The sequence below is a fragment of the Impatiens glandulifera genome, chromosome 2 (genome assembly GCF_907164915.1).
Source record: "Impatiens glandulifera chromosome 2, dImpGla2.1, whole genome shotgun sequence".
NCBI lineage: Eukaryota > Viridiplantae > Streptophyta > Magnoliopsida > Ericales > Balsaminaceae > Impatiens > Impatiens glandulifera.
In genome coordinates, this window is record NC_061863.1 from 43,469,487 (window position 1) to 43,491,850 (window position 22,364).

General features: G+C 33.4%; 2 protein-coding genes across 12 annotated transcripts; one reads left to right on the forward strand and one right to left on the reverse strand.

The window, feature by feature from the left end:
- The first annotated feature begins 2,203 nt into the window (after positions 1-2,203).
- On the forward strand, positions 2,204-4,684 carry LOC124925499 (transmembrane protein 120 homolog). Its single transcript, XM_047465522.1, has 9 exons — positions 2,204-2,346; positions 2,415-2,690; positions 2,769-2,873; positions 2,942-3,021; positions 3,124-3,214; positions 3,459-3,566; positions 3,910-3,996; positions 4,142-4,210; positions 4,304-4,684. The coding sequence occupies exons 2-9, from the start codon at positions 2,610-2,612 to the stop codon at positions 4,448-4,450; spliced, it is 768 nt and encodes a 255-aa protein (XP_047321478.1). The 5' UTR covers positions 2,204-2,346; positions 2,415-2,609; the 3' UTR covers positions 4,451-4,684.
- Positions 4,408-13,971, reverse strand: LOC124925497. 11 transcript variants are annotated; one of them, XM_047465512.1, is made up of 18 exons: positions 13,637-13,971; positions 12,596-12,712; positions 11,577-12,215; positions 10,952-11,086; positions 10,617-10,838; positions 10,384-10,521; positions 10,152-10,289; positions 9,919-10,056; positions 9,692-9,823; positions 9,198-9,395; positions 8,358-8,522; positions 7,695-7,841; positions 7,006-7,170; positions 6,630-6,809; positions 6,119-6,343; positions 5,760-5,821; positions 5,059-5,608; positions 4,408-4,537 (listed from the first exon to the last, which is right to left on the reverse strand). In XM_047465512.1, the coding sequence occupies exons 1-17, from the start codon at positions 13,776-13,778 to the stop codon at positions 5,099-5,101; spliced, it is 3,453 nt and encodes a 1,150-aa protein (XP_047321468.1). In that variant the 5' UTR covers positions 13,779-13,971; the 3' UTR covers positions 4,408-4,537; positions 5,059-5,098. The 11 variants fall into 11 exon arrangements, with proteins under 11 accessions (XP_047321468.1, XP_047321471.1, XP_047321470.1 ...); XM_047465515.1 differs by having other exon boundaries at positions 8,358-8,495; positions 9,686-9,823; positions 13,637-13,970; XM_047465514.1 differs by having other exon boundaries at positions 8,358-8,504; positions 9,686-9,823; positions 13,637-13,970.
- Positions 13,972-22,364: the final 8,393 nt, after the last annotated feature.

A 22,364-nucleotide genomic window follows, 5' to 3' on the forward strand; every position in this document is an offset into this window, starting at 1 on the left:
ACGGAATTCAAGCGGATAGGTAAGGCACGGAGTTTCTAATCATTACCGGTGTGCGAACCGTTCTTAAAAACGGGGCATTCGAGAAAGGAAAAATAGAAACAAATTGAGAAAGATTTTTGAAAAGAGAGTAGAATCATAATTAAACGTGTACAATATGTTTGAAAATGAATATAAAAAAAAACTTAAATGTCAATAATTTGCCTAGTATTCGTGAGCTGTATATATAATGATGCTTAATTTTTAAAGTGTCCGGATTACCGGATCGAGAGCTGTGGTTAATTTGAATATATATGTGAGAATAAATGGATACTTGGGTCGGATTGTGGGTTGACCCGTCCATAAACTTAAAACGGTTAAAAATAAAATTAAAAATGCTACAGGTATAGTTCGAACTTGCAACATAACAAAACAAATACAAATCTTTAACCAACTAGACTAATAACACTTTGTATTTTAAATTCAACACCAAATTTGATGAACACGGTGATTCATCAATAGTTTTTAATTTGACTCTAACTATAAATTTTACTATTATTAGTGAACAATAATGGAAGAATTTTGTCATATTTATAGAGATAGAGGACATAATTCATATGGATATAATAAGTCTCGTCTGGGCTACTTTAGTAGTCTTTACATTTTATCTTTCACTCGTAGTATGAGAAAGAAGTGGACTCTAGAAGTCAAACTAATCTATATATATATAATGATGCTTAATTTTTAAAGTGTCCGGATTGCCGGGTCGAGAGCTGTGGTTAATTTGGATACTTGGGTCGGATTGTGGGTTGACCCGTTTTTAAATTTAAAACGGTTAAAAATAAAATTAAAAATGCTAGAGGTATGTTTCGAACTTGCAACCTAACAAAATAAGTACAATTCTTTAACCAACTAGGCTACAAAGACTTTATATTTTAAATTCAACACTAAATTTGATAAACGCGGGACGTTTTAATATTAATATAAGTTCAACTTTTTAACTAACTAATATATACTGATGTTGAGTAAATGAATACTTGGGTCGGATTATGGGTTGACTCACCCATAAACTTAAAACGGTTAAAAAATGTCAAAAAATGTTATCCGTAATTTTTTTCACGATTTTTATAATATTACTCGTGCAAATGCACGGACTAAATTCTAGTTGAGTTGAATAATTAAATTTTATCAATTGTTTTAGAGATCGTTCTGCAATGTGAGAGTAAATGAATATTTGAATCGGATTGTGGGTTGACCCGCCCATAAATTTAAAACGATTAAAAATAAAATTAAAAACGCTATCACATTTTTACCGTAATATTGTTTTCACTGTTTTTTTATATTATTACTCGTGCAAATGCACGTGATACATGCTAGTTAAAAAAAACAATGGTATGTTAACTTCGTCAATTTAAAAAAAAAAATACCAATTTAAAATGCTAATTTACTAAATTAAAAATAATATATATATTAGACATTTTAACTTTCTAAATTAAAAAAATATATATTAATTCATATAAAATATAATATATTTTGTTTAAAATTTTATAAAAAAAACAAATCTTAGAATTACAATTAAAAAAAAGTAAAACTATATTATAAAAAGACAATTAGTTTAAATTCATTATAATTCTATTTTCAATTATAATTCTTAATATTAATAATCTTTAAATCTAATAATTAGAATTTAATTCCAATTTTAATTCCATGATCATATACTGTACTAGTTTGTTTTACATATATTTTTATTTATTTAAAAAAAATTAAAATAAATATATTTATTTGTGGTGTTGAATATTAGGAAAAAAGAAAATGAATTGAATTGTAATTTGTAAGGCAGAAAGAGAATTGTCTCTTACGTATGCTGGAATCGGCTCACCGGTGACCGATCAGTAGCAGTTCATCAGCTGATTAACAATGGCTCCGGCTCCGGCATCGGAAATCTCTCTCTTCTTCTCTTAGATTTCGCTCTCTTCCTTGCTTCTTCTGCTTCTGCTGCTGTTGTTTCGCCAAAGAAAGGTATGTTTCGCACCTCCGGTATTCTGCCTCCAACCTGCTTATCTTTGCGTGTCATCTTACTATTATTATTATTATTTAGATGAATTGAATTGAATTGATCAGAAAGGAGATATGGAAGAGGAGAAGGACATTACCGATGAAAGAAAAAACATGACCGAACAAGTATTGAGTCTGGTTGAATCGGCGAAGGAGCTTCAGGATTCAGCCGCCTCATTGATCTCCAGAAATGCCAAGGAAGAAGAATCTCTACGCCAGCGAGCACTTTCTCTAGATTCAAATATCAAACGAAATCGCGCCACTATTGCTTCCTTTATCGATAAAGGCATCCTTTCTCCCAAAGAAGCCGAAAAGGTAGGTAACAACATCTTTTACTTTTTTGCATATAATAATAATAATAATATCAGCTATATGTTGTTTAGCTTGATGAAGATCTTTATCGAGCTAGCTATGGATTAACAGAAGGAGATGCAGCTTCATTTCTTCCAAGCAGATCTCACGGTCTTATATATATATATATTATCTTCTTTTTCATCTACTCCTCTTAATTTTGTATTCATCAATTCTTCAATTGCTGCTGCTGCTGACTATGTTTGATTATAGGTCGGTTTCTGACTATGTTTCTTGGTCCAATCAATGTTCAAGCTGTAAGAAAGGAAGTTAAATTGAAAGTTAAAGAAGAATACAACAAATTCAGAGTATGTTTGTTCTTCATTCAATTTATAAGTAAAAGTATTCAATCTTAAGTAAGTTGGTTTCTTTTTCTTTCTTTTCAGGATAGAACTGCAGTTCTATTTCTTGTATTCCCATCACTACTGCTTGTCTTGAGATCATGGGTTTGGCATGGATGTCTACCTGCACCCCCAGTTCAGCTTTACCAGGTATTTTCTCTATACTTTTTTTTTTACCTTTCATTATTTACAAGACCACTGATCATGGGCCTTTTCAGGCATGGTTGCTATTTCTTTATGCGGGTTTGGCTTTGCGAGAGAACATATTGAGAGTCAATGGCAGTGATATTAGGCCATGGTAGTGTAACTGCTGGATTGATCTCTTACTTTTTGTAATTTTTTATCGATCATGATCTCTTTTTCTATGGGTTTTGCTTTAATTTGTGTAATTCTGTTGCAGGTGGATATATCATCACTATTTTGCTATGGCAATGTCACTTATTAGCCTCACCTGGGAGATAGACAGAGGACCTGACTGTGCTCACAAGCAGGTTATTATCAATCATGCTAATTATTGAAGTTTGTCACATAGTTTTTAATCTAACATGATTCTGTCCAGAAAACTGGCCATTGTATATACCTGGTGTTGTAATAATACATGTGAATAATTGATTATTTATACTGAAAAACCCTACTTTTCTTTTCAAAGATTGTACCATTTTATGGGATGAGTAAATCTCTGTCCCCATCATTGTGTACCCAAAACTAATGTTATGTTTTGTTGGCTGGCTGCAGAGGGGGATACAACTGTTTTTGCAATGGGCTATAATGCAAGGAATAGTGATGCTTCTACAAAATAGATATCAAAGGCAAAGACTTTATACACGCATTGCTCTTGGAAAGGTTTGATTCATGATCTATTATTATTATTATTCAACTTGAAAGCTGTCTATTCTAAAAAAGTGTATTATTTTGGAATCTAATTAAAATACATATCTAGGTGAGTGAGTATACAAGGATACTTTATGAATACATATAGGATCTTTGAAAGCCCGAATAAAATGTTCAAACCAATATCCAGGATGTTGTTTCAAAGACTTAGTTCGATTATAGATTATATCAGTAGTAGTAGAGGTGAAGTGATGTAAGAAGTATTTTGTTCCAATAAAATTAGTTAAATAATTTAATTAGAAAGAGACAAAAGTCCTTAATGTAATCTCATTAATTATTATTGATATTTTTGTAGGCTAGGAGAATGGATGTTGTATGGGGAGAAACTGCTGGTGTGAAAGGTCAACTGTGGCTTCTGGCACCTATCTTGTTTGTATTACAGGTAATTTATGCTAAAAATGTTTTTAATAATTCCTATATGCTCATTTGACATTTTTGGTATTTTGAGGTTTCTCTACATTCACTCAGAAACATAATATAAGAAGAAAATTATTGACATGTTTTTTTATGTGCACCCTTGATATTAGGGATTTGAAGCATACGTTGGGTGTTTGCTGCTAGGAACTGCATTAAACAGCCATGTTTCCGAGTGGCAGGTGAGCATATTTTTATATTAAGTGGTGTCCCATGTGGGGAAATCACGACTAAAGGGATTGAGACGACTGGGGAAAATCGTGTGGTTTTGACAGGTTATTACATGTGGAATTCTTCTCATCATTATGGCAATTGGGAATTTTGTCAACACAGTGCAGACATTAGTTGCAAAATCTCGATTTAAGGCCAAAATGAAGAAGAGCAGAAGTAAACCTGACTTAAATCAGGAGCATCAATCCTAACCTTTGCAACTGGGAATAAGACCAATCAATCCTTCTACAATAATCGTTCAAATTTCTTTCTGGATCAAACCTCGTAAATATATCCTGCTTAACAATGGGAGAAAAAATAATATTTAATTGAAGTGACTAGCATGGACAACAATCAACAAAGTATTTATTACCACTGCTCTTATGTAGAATCAATTATGTGTTCTCTCTTTTTCTTTTAGCAAAGCATCTGTTAGATCTACTGTTTATGTTATAGCTTCCATAATCAAATTAGGTTTGTTTGATCTCTTTTGTTTCTAATGGGACCACTAGCTATGGAATCTTAATTATAGCTACTTTTATGTTTATGGTATGCATGTTCCTATGCCATCAAGTTCTGTCAATATAAAGAAATTTCTAATGTATCCAACTAAACCAAACTTTGTAAGTTTGTATAAAAAAATGTTCATTGGTGAATACTTTGCTGGATCCAAAAAAAGATAGGGTCATTGTTATGATTTTGTTACTCAAGGTTTGGATTACCTAATTTGAAATGGCAATCCTTATTTGAAATGAGTAGTAAAAGACGAGCAATTATATATACTACATTACTCAATTAAAAGGAAACAGATTGGACTCACCTCAAAGGATCTAAGTGAGAAAATTTCATTTTCTTGATAATTAATACGAGGAACTCCCCACTGTTTCTGTTGGCACTGTCTGGATGATGGACATGTTGAAAGCTGCTTCACCAGACTCAAATAAACCAAGTTTCTCCAACAGCTTCTTGATAAGATCACCAGCTACATAAGAAATGCCTGATGCCATAAATCCCATAATAATATAGTACACTACAGTTTTAACATAACCCTTGGCTGGCTGTCTCTGGATATACGCTTTTCCAGAAGCAAGTAGAGCGATGCATAACAAAGAGGCTGTGGCAACTGCCGCTAATTTGAAATCCATATCATCACTCTTACGGAAAGAGAAGCCATAAGTAACAGGAGGTATCATACCAAATATTAGAAACGACAATATACCAACAGTTGCTTGAATCCAGAAGTTTTCTCTACAGCCTAGTAATTCGAGGTAACGATCTTTTCTAAGGGTGGAGGTGGCTCCATCAACGTTAGTGTTTGTCGCTTCTGTAGAAGTGTTTGTAGCATCATGTTCAGCTCTAAGGTCCCAAATCTGCAAATGAAAGATGAACTATAAGAGTTCATGATATACTGAAACAGCTTAAGGAAACAGAATAATAAGAAATACAATGGTTCTTATGCATCTGCAAGATTAAGCATGGATTTAAGATTGAGGGAAAATATGAAATAGTTAGGAGACTTACATTGTGAATAATCAGAAAAATCCCACCAACCAAATTGGCAATTGACAATGCAAAAATATTCACTGCAAGAAAATTAATGAAATGACTGAGGACCCAACAGACTTGTAAACATCACAATTCATGGAGCCAAACAGGAAAAAGTGCATGATCACTCTGCAATATAATGATGGAAATCAAACTAATAAATCAATTGAATAAAAATTTCTTTCTTCATGTTTTTGAAACGCGCTAACTCTAAGGAGGGGTTGAACCAGCAGCTACACTACATTGACAAATTTTCTCATATGTTAAAATAATAATTTGGGTTAATTGATCAAATTTAAGATGCTCATACCTAAAGTAGGATTTTGAACACTTACATGTAGCAGCATCAGCACCGACTGCTGATGACACAATGCCTAGGCTTGTTATTGATTCAATCAGACCACCATATACAATACTCTTGACAATGTCCAGCCCATTAGTGCCTCTAGCTTCAGCCTGTCTGGTTTGTTGTACAGCTCCTGTTTCAACCACATCACGAGAGCTTGGAAGAGCTACAAACTCAGGCCGGTCTCCTATGTGAATAACCGTATCACCACCACCTAAAGCAAATAAAAGATTATAAATTGATCACCAAAGCTTACCAGCAGGCAGAATGAATATACAAAGGAGCAACATATAATATTTGTATTCTTTATACAGGCATTATAATACAGCAATTCTTGAACTTTCTGTATATATAATGTTTCAAATATAACCAGTTTCTGAGGTCTGAAATGCCCACAAAATCACAAGATTTGATGAGAGAGGAAAGTTTTTGGGCAAACTTTTCAATACACCTGCTTTCACTAGAAGGATATTAAGAAGATGAAGGGAGATTTTCCATACCTGCATCTTTATTTTCCAGGACAACTTTCAGATCTGATGTACCCGTGACTTTTTTATCAGGAAGCAGTGAAGAATTATGAATGGATATACTTAAATCCGTATCATCTTTCAGGGGTTTCTCAATATGTATATCCACCTTAGTGCCAACAACAGGATATCCAGAAACTCCAAAATGAAGAACTGCACAGAAACCCTAAGGTAAGCCAAAGTCATGCATGACGGAAGGTAACACGAGAATTACATTTACTAAGTTGAAAAAGTTTTGGAGTTATTTTCTACATGGGAAAACATTATATATCTATGGACTCATTGTTTCAGGTCACAATGTCATTATAAATAATATAGGTGAATGAATGCAATTTTCACATCCACTTACAGTTGGTGCTAGTTTCGTTAGGAGAATTTTCATCTTCAATTGCAGATCCATCGTTATGCCTGGTTTCAACAACTTGTTTGTTGGGAAGAAGATCACCAAGTATATTTTCTTCAATAATCGCGTCTCTGAGTTCTGAATCTTCTTTTGCTGACGAGAGGTTCAAGCCTTGGTGAGTCATGCAAGTTTCAATCAACATTTATAAAAATACTCAACTGAAGAAACCATTTAGAATCTTTACTTCTTGATTTCCAGTTAAGTTTATTTCTAAAAGAATCAACAGAAGCAAAAAAAGATCATACAATTTATATAGTGCAAGCCTATAGATTCACATAGCTGATGCCAAATGATTGGAAAAGGCTATAAGTTGAATTGAATATAGCCAAAAACCTTTTTCCCAATCAAACTCTAAATTCTCATGCATGACAGATGGTGACACAAGAATAGCATGTACATAGTTAAAAAAGTTTAAGAGATATTTGATACATAGGAAAACATCATCTGTCAGTGGAACAAGTTTGTGGTAAGTTAATCCTCCATAAATATAAGGGAAATGAACATTTACAGGCAATTTCCCCTTTTCGTTTCAGGGGTGACGTGAATGCCCTAGAAGTTCCTAACCAACATTATAAATAATATAGGAGTATGCTGACTTAATATGTAAAATGAATGCAAATTTCAAATCCACTTACAGTAGGTGCTATTTTTGTTAAGAGAATTTTCATCTTCAATGGAAGACCCATCATTATACTTGACTTCAACAACTTGTTCCTTGGGAAGAAGATCACCAAATGTATTTTTTCCCATAACCGCATCTCTGAGTTCTTGATCTGGTTTTGCTGACAAGAGGTTCACATCTTAGTGAGTTGTGCATGTTTCAATTAACATGAATAACATACTCAACTGAAGAAACCATTTAGAATCTTGATTCTCAGTTAAGCTTATTTCTAAAGAATCGGTAGCAGCAGCTAAAAGAGCATACAATTTATATAGTGCAAGCCTATCGATTAAGTTGATTTAGCTAAAGTCATGTCTAAATATGACCATAAAACCATTCCCCAATCAAACTTCAAAATGTCATGCATGATAGATGGTAACACAAGAATTACATAAACCAATTGAAAAAAGTAACATATTTGATACATGGGGGAAAAAATCATCTATCAATGGAACAAGTTTGTGGTAGTAATTAGCCTCCATATAAATGAGGAAAATGTACATTGACGTGCCAATTCTCCTATTCTTCATTGTTTCAGGCCAGAAAATGTGGCATGAATGCACTAAAAGTTCCAAACCAACGTTAAAAATAATATAGGCGTATGCTGACTTAATATGTAAAATCCACATCCACTTACAGTTGGTGCTACTTTTGTTAAGAGAGTTTTCATCTCCAATTGTTGATCCATCGTTATGTCTGGCTTCAACAAATTGTTTCTTAGGATGAAGATCTCCAATTATATTTTCTTCCATGGCCGCGTCTCTGAGTTCTTGATCTGATTTTGCTGACGAGAGGTTCACACCTTAGTGTATAGTGCATGTTTCAATCAACATGTATAAAAAAACACTCTACTGAACAAACCATTTAAAATTTAAATTTTGACTTCCAGTTAATGTTAATTCTAAAAGAATTAACAGCAGCAAAAAAATCATACAAATTTTATAGTGCGCCTGTAGATTTACATAGCTGATAGCAAATAGTTGGGAAAATGCTAAAATTGAATTGACTTATAGCCAAAGTTATATCATGACCAAAAACCATTTCCAATTCAATCTCCAAAATCTCATGCATGAGATATAGATGGTAGCACAAGAACTACATATAGCAATTTGAAAAAAAAAATTATATGTTTTTGATACATGGGAAAAATAATCTATCAATGGGACAAGTTTGAGGTAGAAGTAGTCTCCATATAAACGAGGAAAATGTACATTTACAAGACATTTCTCATTCTCTTCATTGTTTGAGGTAGAACTTATCATGTTTTTTATATATATTTAGGAATACCTAATATTCAGGGATTCAATCATTTTATTTTATAATTTCATATTAAGGAAATAGGATATTATCTTTGTGGATGGATCAGTCAACCACTTTATATATGTGAACTACTCTCTTTTTTCTCTTTCTCTCTCACTATGCACAGCCTATTTTTTCTGTATTTGGCATTTTGTACATAAAGGTTAGAAATCTTTACCATCCAAATCCTGTTGTCCTGCCAGATTGGGATTCAGACCTTTCACTGTTTCCTCCACAACTAAAGGATTGATAGGGTTGAAACTTTCATTAACCAAAACTTTTAGCCCATCTTGTTGATGCTTAGGTACAATATTTCCAGTATGCTTGACAATGGTGGAACCAGATTGTGCCGATGAATGATCCATTGCAAACCGGCCTATCACCAGAACAGAAGCATGAAGAGATTATAACAATTGTTCCATCCACCATGGATACACTGAAATCACATGGGAACGAAATGCAGAATTCTTTGCCAAAAGATAATTTGAGATCAATTGCAAGCTTTAAGGATGATAAACCAGCGAGATTCATTGAATGAATTTTGTGTTTTGGTAACTTCATGTGGGGATAAGATATACTTCTGCAGCTAGGGTAGCAGGTAATAGGTATTGCAAAATAAACAAGTACCATCCAGTCTTAGCATTATAAACTATTTACTTGAATTACCTCTACCATTATCCATTGCACCATCTGGTTTCTCTCCTACATTAAATATGACCTGTCCAATCATTTCAGGGGCTTTGGCTGGATAAGGCACAACACTTGTTCCATCATGCAATTCAGTTTTATTAGTTTCTTCATTTCCTGGCATACAAAACGTATAGGAAAGGAGTCAAATAAACAAGTTAGGACTTATCATACCATCCGGTCTCAACATAAAACTGATTTACATGAATTACCTCTGTCATTATCCATTGCACCATCTGGTTTCTCTCCTGCGTTAAATATTACCTTTCCAATCATTCCAGAGGCTTTGGCTGGATAAGGCATAATACTTGTTCCATCATGCAATTCAGTTTTATTAGTTTCTTCATTTGCTGGCATACAAAACGTATCAGAAGGGAGTGAAATAAACAAGTTAGGGCTCATCATACCATTCGGTCTCAACATAAAACTGATTTACTTGAATTACCTCTGTCATTATCCATTGCACCATCTGATTTCTCTCCTGCATTAAATGTTACCTTTCCAATCATTTCAGGGGCTTTGGCTGGATAAGGCAAAACACTTGTCCCATCATGCAATTCAGTTTTATTAGTTTCTTCATTTCCTGGTATACAAAACGTATCAGAAGGGAGTGAAATAAACAGTTAGGGCTCATCATACCATCCGGTCTCAACATAAAACTGATTTACTTGAATTACCTCTGTCATTATCCATTGCACCATCTGGTTTCTCTCCTGCATTAAATATTACCTTTCCAATCATTCCAGGGGCTTTCGCTGGAAAAGGCACAATAATTGTTCCATCATGCAATTCAGTTTTATTAGTTTCTTCTTTTGCTGGCATACAAGAAGTATCAGAAGGGAATTAAATAAACAAGTTACGGCTCATCATACCATGCAGTCTTAGCATAAAACTGATTTACTTTACTTACCTCTGCCATTATCCATTGCACCATCTGGTTTCTCTCCTGCATTAAATATGACCTTTCCAAACAATTCAGGGGCTTTGGCTGGATAAGGCACAATCCTTATTCCATCATGCAATTCAGTCTTGTTAGTTTCTTCTTTTGCTGGCATATTAGAAGAATCGGAAGGAGATAAAAGCTCACTCGACGTTCCAATGTCACCTTTTTGGAGATTTTCGTTATCAGTTTCTGCATCAACATATCAAAGAAAGTATTCCGTTGGGTAATAAGAATTATAAGGGACATCATACAGCTTAGTGCTATTAAAGGTCAACTCAGTAGCAGTAGAGTACATTAAATACCTGAGTTTGGCACCTTATCTGAGTGAAACATGAAGTGCCACCAGGCCTTCCTTGGTGCTGATATTGTGTCAATTTTTTCTCTGTTTTCCTTCGCAATTTTCTCTCCAGGTAGATTAAATAGTCTAAAACCATTACCTGGAAAATTTGACTTAGTATGTAGGCTAGAGAACCCTAATAGGAGACCGAATATGTGGAATAGGTATAGAAGTGATGCAAATGCAGTTATATCATGCAAACATGTGCTTTGTAAGGCTATGATGATACATTAACAGTTAAAAATAAAGCTTCATGTTTAAGAGCTCATACATGGACTCTATTTGAGAGGGAAGTGACACTCAAGGAGAAAGGCCAAAATAAGGTGCTAGACAGAATAGATGAAATATAAGAAATCAATTAGATGTTCAACCGATAGACTATCACAATGTTTCAAGATGTGTCCCCTTGGAAGGAAAAACATGCATATGAAGCTTTTACAATTTAGAGGATAAAGCACTTTTTATTTTCTGAACCCCATAATAATAACAATATAACACAGTGGGATTTATCTTATCTCTTATGGGTAATTGACATAAAATGTGACTATGTGCATGAGAAGTTTATTCCATGTCGAAGATCTGATCTATACCTGTCGGAATGAAAAAGCTAAAGCATGACAAGCATCTGAACATCTCTGGCTCATTATCTCGATCAGAATCATTGGCTGCTGATGAGGAACCACCTTCATGGATAGTGACCTTTTCAGTTGTAGCCAATCTCTTATTATCAAGTGCCTTACCACCTTGATCTTCAGTAGGATCAAGATCTAAATAAGGTACAATTTCGGTTTCCAATTCTTTTGAAATAGAGACAGTCCGTTTTCGTTTCCGCAGAATAACCCTTCTGGTAATACAAGAACGACAATTAGGGCAATAGAGATCATGGGTGTTCTGCTTCTCTAATACCCTTTCAACATCATATTCAGTTTTTTCAGAGTCAGTCTCTTTCATGAGACTACCTTCATCACTTGCTGCGGTTATCTCAGGAGAAGAGGTGTTCATGCTGTATCCATTAGAAGATTTTTCAACAGGCTGAACCCCAAGATCCAAATTGCTGGCATCAATGTGGTTCTCTTCGTTTTGATGGTTAAAGCCATTGCTCTGAATTCTTTGAGCATCAAGCTCCACTGAAGTGGAAAATAATCCATTATCTCCAACGTTTTTCTCAAAAACAAGACCTTGAACATCATTAGGTCCTATATCTGAGAACAGATGCTTAAATTCACCACCTGCAGGAGTTCATTAAAAGAATTTAGCCTTTCAGGGGCATATAGGGAAGGAAGTATGTGTAGATACTAGATGGTGGGTAAAGAAAATCCGATAGTTTAATTAATCTTAAGTGGCTATATTTTGGCAGTACATGATTACTAAAAATTAAAAAATCGTTAAAAAGGACAAAATATCAGTGACTATGCCCAATGCAAGACTATACACATATGTTAACTCACAAACCAAATTCCGGTTAGATGGCAATTGAAGAAAGTTCCCTAAAATTCTGAGATGAAAGTCAAGGTAATTCAGAATATGTCCTCCTAAAGCTTCAAACAGATAAAGGAAGTTTGAGCTAATTGAGGCATTCATTTTTTTCAGAATAAGTACACTAACTAACCTCGAATCTCACAAAAGATACATCGATGCCGTGGATTTCTAGTAGGGTCCTGAATATGATCAATCCAAGGAGTCCCTTTTCTGTAGGTCCAAGAGCAACATCGACATTTCCATATTCCTTCAGTCACACAGAAGATACTGAAATATATATATACATCGCCGCACTGCCTATTCATTCATTGTAAATGAACTAAAAAATGCGATAGAATTTTTCCAGCTATAATGTAAACGTAATAGAAAGGTTCTTCTTAGAGTGAAAGAGGGTCGTGTCAGATCTAAATCAAAATTAGTAGTAGTAAATAACATTGAGCACATTAACAAGTAGTTGCAGATTCAGAAACTTAACCAGAAATTCCAATGAATCAAGCATGTATTAAGAGTGTTCATTGTCTAAGGACTAGAAAAGTAAACCCTATTCCAGAACCCACAATGAAGGGAGAAAAAAAATGTACACATAATGTCTCTCAGTCAGTCAAATTAGATAGCTTTGTTTGTTAATCCAGTGGCTTACTGCTGCTTGCATATACAAAGCAATGCTAGTAAACTTTTCAAAGGAAGAAAACTAAGAAAAGTTGGTACTCTATACAAGTTTCACCGATTATCCCAACTTTCCAGATTTCTTTCTCTTGCATAATCGAAAGCTCAATTCCAGAATGCCAAACTCGAGATGCTTTCTTTTCTTTTTGATCAGAGGGACTGACATATCTCAAGCAAGTAAAAAACCATCGGCAAAAGCTAATCGCACAAACTAATTTTAAGGATACTCGAGGCCATAAGTGAATTACATCAATCGAGACCCTCTCTTGGTTGTGAATTATTAAGTGGAGGTCTTTGTATTGTTAGATAAGGAATCAAGGGAGGGTCAGGTAGGCCATATTTCAGCTCATTGTCGTCCGAATATACAGCAGTGGGGCTAAAACGACTGTTTCCTGTATATTAAATTCACTTCTAATATATGAAATGACTTCATTAAGAACAAAAATCGCAGTAAGTTAAAATTCAAGTAGCAGAGCATGTGGAAAATGGAGATTAGAGATCTCACCAATATCATTATCAAAGAAGACGATCCTATTCGAACTTGTTTGACCATCTGTACTTGAGGATATCAGTTCATCCACCTTTACAGGCCGTTCTAGTGCATCGGCCGGCGACTTCAACGAAGATGTTGTATAATTACCTTTCATTGCTGTAAATTGATATAGTTGCGAAATGTGTATATAGGTACAGATCTAGGCTCTAGGTTGAGTCATTATGCGGAGCAACTATTAGTGATGAAAATCATATGAACAGTGAAATGATTAGTAACAGTAATTGTAGCCATTGTCGCTGGCTGATGATGAGAGAATAGGAGAATTAAGGTAATATGATAATACCAGACGAGTGGAGTGGAGTGTAGGAGTGGGATAATAAGATAGGACTTGAATGGCAGCCGGCGCCGGCGACGGTGAGGCCCCGCAATTGCTGTCATTGTCAATTCCGTCTAACTGTACTTGTCATTTATTCTTTTAGTTTTGAAGCAATTCAATTATCGTATTCAGGTCTAGTTTGATTGCATGTTACAATAATTTTGAATAATAAGTTATGAAATAAATTATAATTTTAGTATTTTTCTATTTTATTTAAAAAGTGATAGATAGAGGAAATTTGGTAAGGAAATTTGGTGAGAAAATGACTTGCATCACTTAAAAATGTAAAAGTGGGAGGAAAGAGAGAAATGAGAGAAATTATTTGATTTTTTGAGCGAAGAATAAGAATCATTTCTCTATTTTTTTATTAATTCTCTTATTTATTTCATTTATTTTTAATTATTTTATTCTTTCTCTCTAATTTAGTTAATTTCTTTCTAATTATTTTATTCATTATTTCTGGTATATTTTATATATTTCTAATATTTTTATATATTTATATAAAATTATTATTATAATAAAATATACATTTAAATATATTTTTATTTATTATATATGTATTTTGATATAATTATAATTTTAAAAATTAAATTATTTTTTATTGAATATTTTAAAGTATCAATCACAATTGGAATGAAAGATCATAAATAATTGAAATGAATCAAACGTGCTCAAATTGAATTGTGATAGAAAGGAGGTGAGAGATCCAACAAAAATTGACAACCGAAAAAAGTGAAAATTTGAAAAAATATATAATAATAATAAATTATTTTTCTTTATTGACTATATCCTCAATCTAAATAATAAAAAAAAAAAAAAGAGTTGAAAATAGAAATAAAAATAAAAATAAAAATAGAGAAAAATAATGCAGTTTTCAAATAAAAGATAGAAGAGGGACTCAGAATTTTAAAATATTATTAAATATTTTTATATATATATATATATATATATTTTTATATCATATTTTATATTTATATTAAATATATTTATAAAAATTAATATATTCATATTATTTGATTTAAAATATATTATTTTTTAATTAAAGTCATTGGTTAATATTTAAATATATATATATTAATAAAAACTTATAAAAATTAATATATTAATCTAATTTATTTTTAAATATATTACTTTTTAATTTAAATAATTTATTAATATTTAAAATTAAATAATAAAATAAATGATTGGGAGAGGAATTTGAGAGAGGAAATAGAAAAGAGAATGATATGTCAAATGATATGTAATTACTGGTTGAAAAAAAGATAAAAAGTGAAAAGAGAGATAAATTATATCAAATTAAAAGTACCTACAAATAAGATAGCGTCAAGAGAATAAGTTGAATAAAATTAACTCTTAATTAATCTTTAATTTTACATCATTTAACTTATTCATTAAAATATTATTTATTTATTTTTAAATATATTTTTATTATTTAGGTCTTTCAATTTAAAAAAATTATTTTGTAATAATTTAAATCAAATAAAATTATTTAAAAATACTCCAAATAACTTATAACCAAACAAACAAACAATGATAATACTATTTATGTGTACAAGGACAAGAAGATAATATGGACCAGCCACTATAACATTAATTATAGCATATTATATTCAAATAAAATTATTAATAATATATTTTTATAATATTCATAATAATGATAAATTTGATTGAATATAATTTATTAGCTCCCACTTATTTAGTTTATTTTTAGATAAGTTTGGTATGATTCAGTTTATTCATTTTAATTTATTTAGTTAAATAAGGAATAGAGAAAAATTGTATTTAAACATAAAATATGTTTAATTAAATAAATTTGAGCACTTTCTTCTCTCTTTCCTCCCACTTTTTTATTTTTATAAAGTTGATGTCACCTAGGGATGGCAATGAGCAATTCGGGCGGAGAATACATTTATTATCCCCGTCCCGTTTTTATTTCAGAGATTTTTTTAATATCATCTTCCGCACCGTTTGGTTTCGGGAAATCCTATATAAACGAATTTTTAATATAATATATATTGTAATATATTGAAATTTTATATTATTATAAAAAAATAAATTTACGATTTTTATAAAATATAATGAATAAATAAATATATTATAAATATATTGATGATTTAATATATTTAATTATATTTATAGTGTTCGGGACAAAATCGGGTGAGATCGGAGCGGGGACACAAATATCATCCCTGTCCTATTCTCGTTCAGTTTCAGGGAAAAATTATCCCAAACGGAACAATTCGATTCGATTTTCGCAGGACGATTTTAAATTGTCATTTCTTAATGTCACCTCATTCCCTCTTTCATTCTTCCTTATCATTTTCATATATATATATATATATATTTGATTTTTTAAAAATAAATATAAATAAACTTTTGAATAATAAAAGTTATTTTATTAAGCACTATTTAAATTTATACTCAAGTAATATTTAATAAAATTATAATTCATACTATAAAAAAAAAAGTTAAGTTAGCAACTTTATAGTAAATGAAACAAATAATTTATCAAAAAAAAGTTTAATACTAATAATTAATAAATAAAAACATCTTAATATGATTCCATTTAACAAATAGATGACTATTTTTTTTTTAGTTTTTTTTAGGTTTTAGTCAACCATCTTTTCTTGGATTGTCATATGACAAATGAAATTGGTTCTCTTATCCAAAATCTCCTTAATCTTCAATGGGAGATGTCACTAACTGTAGGTGAATGTGAAAAAATAGAATGATCGAAGCACTCTAAACAATATTGATTCAAGATGGAATCCAATTGTCCCAATTATGTGGTGATCTATTTGAAAAAAAATCGTTGAATTTTTCAAGGAAAAAAGTATGACATTGCTAAGAAGTAAGATCATGTTGAATAAACTTGAATAGTTGGGCTTTCTTAATAGGCCGACTCAATTCTCTATTTGTTAGGCTTTCTGTATTAGGGTTTCAGGAGACCAAGTGTTATATAAACTCGTGTTATAACCCTAGTTTGTTATATGATCTCTGTAAACAATCTTCTCAATAATAATCTCTCTCTTCTAGGTGGACGTAGTCAAGTTTTATCTTGGTGAACCACGTTAAATCTCTGTCTGTTTATTGTTTACGTCATTCTCACGCATTCCGTTATAACAAACTGGTATCAGAGCCAGATTAAGTCAGTCGTTTGTTGTTCTTCAACTGAGATGGCAACAATGAACATTAAAATCGACAAGTTCACGGGGAGAAACAGTTTTAGCATATGACAGATCAAGATGCGAGCTTACTGAAACAACAGGGCCTATGGGGGCACTGAAAGTGTCATTAAGAGCAGATATAATCGCTGAGGTGGTCATTCTGGAGGAGAAGGTGCATTCAACAATAATGTTGTGTCTTGTAGACGATGTTATCATCGAGGTCTTAAGGAGGAGAAGGCCACTGGGTTATGGTTGAAGTTGGAGAGTCTTTATACGACGAAGTCACTCACCAACAAGTTGTTTCTAAAGAAACATTCGTTCACTCTACGAATGCATGAAGGCATGAAAATCAGAGAACACCTAGATCAATTAAATTCTATTATGTTAGAATTAAGAAATATTGATGTTAAGGTTGATGATGAAGATGCTACATTAATCTTGTTAGTATCTTTGCCTCCATCATATGAAAATTTTGTCCGGTCTTTCATTGTTGGGAAAGATACAGTAAGTCTGGAAGATGTCAGGTCTACCCTTCATTCAAGGGATCTACGTCATATGGCGTCTGGTACAATTACAGATAGTTAAACTTCAGGGTTGTTTACCAGCGGAAGTAACGGGTGAGGGAAAGAAAAAATGCGACAAGTCGTTTACTTCAAAGGGTCCTAAGCCGAATGATATCTGTAATTACTGCAAAGAGAAAGGACATTGGAAGAATGAATGCCTTTGAAGAAAAATCCACAGAAATTTGATTCTAGTTCTGCAGCTGTTGCAGAAGATAATATATTATCTGATGATGACATTGCTCTAGTGGTAGATGGTCATACCCATCAAACTGATGCATGAGTTCTTAATTCTGGAGCTTTGTATCATATTTTTCCTCAAAGAGAGTGGTTTGAATCTTACAAACAAGTAGATGGTGATAGTGTTTCTATGGCCAATAGTTATGTTTGTAAGGTAGTTGGGATTGGCTCAATCAAGATCAGGACACATGATGATAGATTTTGTACACTAAATGAGGTTAGACATGTTCCACTTATTACTAAGAACTTGATATCTCTAAGTATGTTAGATAGTAAAGGATTTTGGTTCAATGGTGAAAGTGGAGTTCTAAATGTCTGCAAGGGTTCTGATGTTATTCTGAAAGGTGTCAAGAATGGCACTATGTATTTCTTGCAGGGTTCCACTGTCTTAGATTCTGTTTCATCCTTAGAGATTCACAAGGATGATATGACTAAACTTTGGCATATGAGGCTTAGTTATATGAGTGAAAGGGGGATGCAAATTTTAGCAAAGGGGGATCTTCTTGGAGGTCACAAGATCACGAGTCTTGACTTCTGTGAGCATTGTTTTTTTGGGAAACTACATCGCAACAAGTTTCCAAAGGCTATTAACATGATAAAAGACACACTTGATTATATCCATTCAGATTGTTGGGGTCCAGCTAGCGTTGAATCTATTTGAGGTCAAAGATACTTATTGACAATTATTGATGATTTTTCAAGGATGACTTGGTTGTTTGTTATGAAAAATAAAGGAGAAGCCTTTAGATACTTCAAAGAATGGAAAACATTAGTGGAAAATCAAACTAGAAAGAAAATTAAAAGGTTGTGAACTGACAATGGTCTGGAGTTTTGTTCATTTGATTTCAATCAGTTCTGCAAGGATGCAGGGATTGCTCGACATCACACGGTAAGGCATACGTCACAGTAGAACGATATAGCTGAAAGAATGAATCAGACGTTACTGGAAAAAACAAGGTGCATGCTCTCTAATGCAAAGCTTGATAAAAGTTTTTGGGCAGCGACAATGACTACATCATGTTATTTGATAAATCGTGGGCCTCACACCGAGATTAACTGTAAAACACCTTACGAGGTATGGTCTAGAAAATCTGTTGATTACTTGGGTCTAAAAGTCCTTGGTTGCACAATTTATTATCATATTAGTGACGGTAAACTAGAGCCAAAAGTGAAGAAAGGATTATTTGTGGGTTATGAAGATGGTGTAAAATGATACAAAGTATGGTCTCCATCTGAAAAAAGAGTTATTTTGAGTAGAAACGTCATCTTTGATGAGAACTCTCTATACTTAACTCTATTGAGAAATCTATAACAGAAAACAATAATGCTAATAAACAGGTGGAGTTAGAAACTACTCTACAAAAGGATAAAAAACCCCACGTTGAGGGTCAGCTGCCAGAGTCTGAACAATTAGATTCTTAACCATCTGAAGTTATTCATGAGAGTGTAGTTGAAGGTCGGTTAAGGAGGATTGAAGTTAGACCACCTCAAAGATATGGTTATGAAGATATGGTTGGTTATGCACTACAAGTTACTAAGGAGGAAGTGAATACGTCTGTACCATCCACTTACAAAGAAGTTGTATTCGGGTTAGAAGCTGCGCAATGGTTCACAACAATGGGAGATGAGATGGACTCACTTCACAAAAATCATACTTGGGAGTTAGTATCTTTGCCTATAGGGAGAAAGGTTATTACCTGCAAATGAGTTTTCAAAAAAAGAAGGTATAACAGTTGTTAAAGGAGTCAAGTTTAAGGCTCGAGTTGTTGCAAAGGAGTTCTATCAGAAGGAGAGAGTAGACTATAACAGAATTTTCTCACCAATAGTCAAACATACTTCTATCAGGGTGTTACTAGCAATAATGACACATCAGGATTTGGAGCTCGAACAACTTGATGTGAAAACAGTCTTTTTACATGGAGAGACAGTGGAAGAAACATACATGACTCAGCCAAAAGGTTTTCAAGTTCTAGGAAAGGAAAAATATGTTTGCAAGTTGAATAAGTCTTTATACGGACTTAAACAATCTCCAATGCACTATATAAGAGATTTGACAACTTTATGACGTCTCTTAACTACAAGAGGAGTGTATATGACTGTTGTGTGTACTATAACAAGTTGAAAGATGACTCATTCATCTACTTAGTCTTGTATGTAGATGACATGTTGGTAGCAGCAAAGAGCAAAACAGATGTTCAGAAGCTAAAAGATCTTCTAAATGCTGAGTTTGAGATGAAAGATCTAGGAGCAGCTCGGAAAATTCTAGGAATGGAGATTCTTAGAGATAGGGGCCAAAAAAAACTTTTCTTATCACAAAAAGGTTACATTGAGAAGGTGTTGTCAAGGTTTGGGATGTCATAAGATAAACCTATAGATACACCTTGTGCTGCTAATATTCATCTTACTACTTTGTTTGCTTCTCAGACAGATTAAGAGAAAAAGTATATGACTCGAGTTCCTTATTATAGTGCAGTAGGGAGTTTGATGTATGATATGGTTTGTACAAGACCAGATCTGGCACAAGTAGTGAGTGTTGTGAGCAGATTATGGTACAACTAGGGAAGGAGTATTGACAAGCTGTGAAGAGGATATTCAGGTATCTACGGGGAACATTTGATGTTGGTCTCATATATGGAGGTGATACACAATTTCTAATTACTAGTTATTCAGATTTTGATTATGCTGGAGATGTTGATAGTAGGAGATCTATGACTGGTTATGTATTTACTCTTGGGGGCTCGGTTGTTAGTTGGAAAATGACTCTACAACCTACTGTGACTTTGTCTACAACAAAAGTGGAGTGCATGGCATTAACAGAAGCTGTTAAAGAGAGAATATGGTTGAAATGACTAATTAGTGATCTGGGCCTACATTAGGATCAAACAATTGTCTTTTGTGACAGTCTGAGTGCTATATGCTTAGCCAAAGATCAAGTTCATCATGAATTGACTAAGCATATTGACGTGCGGTATCATTTCTTAAGGACTGGGAAGAGGATAAAGGTGAAAAAGGTAGGAACTGCTGACAATCATGCTGATATGTTCACTAAGCCAGTTCCTCATATCAAGTTCCAACATTGTTTGGACTTGCTTAACGTCAGAAACTGTTAAGTTGTCCTAGGGCAACTTTAGAAGAGAGATAGAGAAGATTGAACATCTGGGCATTAACTAATGTATTTGGGCTATCTGGGCATTGACTAATGCATATGGACCATCTGGGCATTGACTAATGCATCTGAGCCGTTTGGGCATTTACTAATGTAATGCATATGGGTCATCTAGGCATTGACAAATGAATCTGAGTTATCTGGGCATTGACTAATACATCTGGTATTGACGATTACATTTGGGTCATCTGACACCGGCGAGTGTATCTGGGTCATCTAGCACCGATGAGTGCATCTGGGCCATCCGACACCGGCGAGTGCATCTGGGCCATCCGGAACTGACGAGTGAATCTGAGCCACCTGACATTGACGCAAGCCCGGACCTACTGTGTAATAAGTAAGACAATTGTCTTAGGCCCAAATATTTTTGGGGCACCAAAATCTTCAAAAAAAATTATAATGATATGTTCTTGGGCTTATTTTTAAAAAGCCCATAAATAATAATTGATAACCTATTAATGATAAGCCCTAACTTAATTTGTATCCAAAAAAATAAAAATAAAAAACACTATGTTACTTGGAGAAAAGAATCGCACGATTTCCATTTATCAACAAAATCAAGGAAAAAGAAAAAAATAAGAACAAGCATTCTGGAAAAAGAAAAGAAAACACTTCCCCCAAACTCCAAGCTCGTCGTCGATCCTCCAGCTTGCCGGAATCGGAGTAGAAAATTTGGTTGTCTCCTTCCCCGAGCTCTTGGGCCTTTTTCGCTCGTTCCAGCCTTGTTTCTTGGCACTGCGCCACTGCCCACTAGAGTTCTTCCTCCGATTTCGGTGAGATTTTGGTTCGATTTACTTGATTATTTTTGGTTGTTGAGGATTTGTCTGGTGGAATGGTGGATTCACAATATGTATCTTGCATTATTGCATAGCGGAAGTACAACATTGTGGTTAATCATAGATTCATAGAATGCTGGTTAATCTATAATTTTTTAATGCAGATTAGCATTTAGAGTTTTATCAAGCATGCCTCCTATAAAAAAATAATTATTTTGGGCAGAAAAAACAAAAGAAAGATGTTTTAATTCAAAGCCAAGTAGGAAGCCTTAATAAATATTTCACAAGCGATCAAGTATTAGAGTAAGTAAACCAGAATGACATCGATGATAAGTTGAATAATCAGGAACATGGTGAATTGAAAAAACTTTGCAATGAAGACCCAAAACAGTCTGAAAATGAGAACGATGTAAGTATGCCTAAAAGTGACACTGATGAAGATATAAATCAAAAGA

Bases quoted from the DNA above. Each gene is read 5' to 3' on its own strand.
- LOC124925497 (XM_047465510.1), bottom strand. From the start codon at position 13,778: ATGAAAGGTAATTATACAACATCTTCGTTGAAGTCGCCGGCCGATGCA. The intron at 11,087-11,576 runs GTATAGATCAGA...CAAATTTTCCAG, and splicing joins TAGCTTTTTCATTCCGACAG to GTAATGGTTTTAGACTATTT. The intron at 6,810-7,005 runs GTAAGTGGATGT...GTTTCTGTGCAG, and splicing joins TAACGAAACTAGCACCAACT to TTCTTCATTTTGGAGTTTCT.
- LOC124925499 (XM_047465522.1), top strand. From the start codon at position 2,610: ATGTTTCTTGGTCCAATCAATGTTCAAGCTGTAAGAAAGGAAGTTAAA. The intron at 3,215-3,458 runs GTTATTATCAAT...GGCTGGCTGCAG, and splicing joins CTGACTGTGCTCACAAGCAG to AGGGGGATACAACTGTTTTT. The intron at 4,211-4,303 runs GTGAGCATATTT...TGGTTTTGACAG, and splicing joins GCCATGTTTCCGAGTGGCAG to GTTATTACATGTGGAATTCT.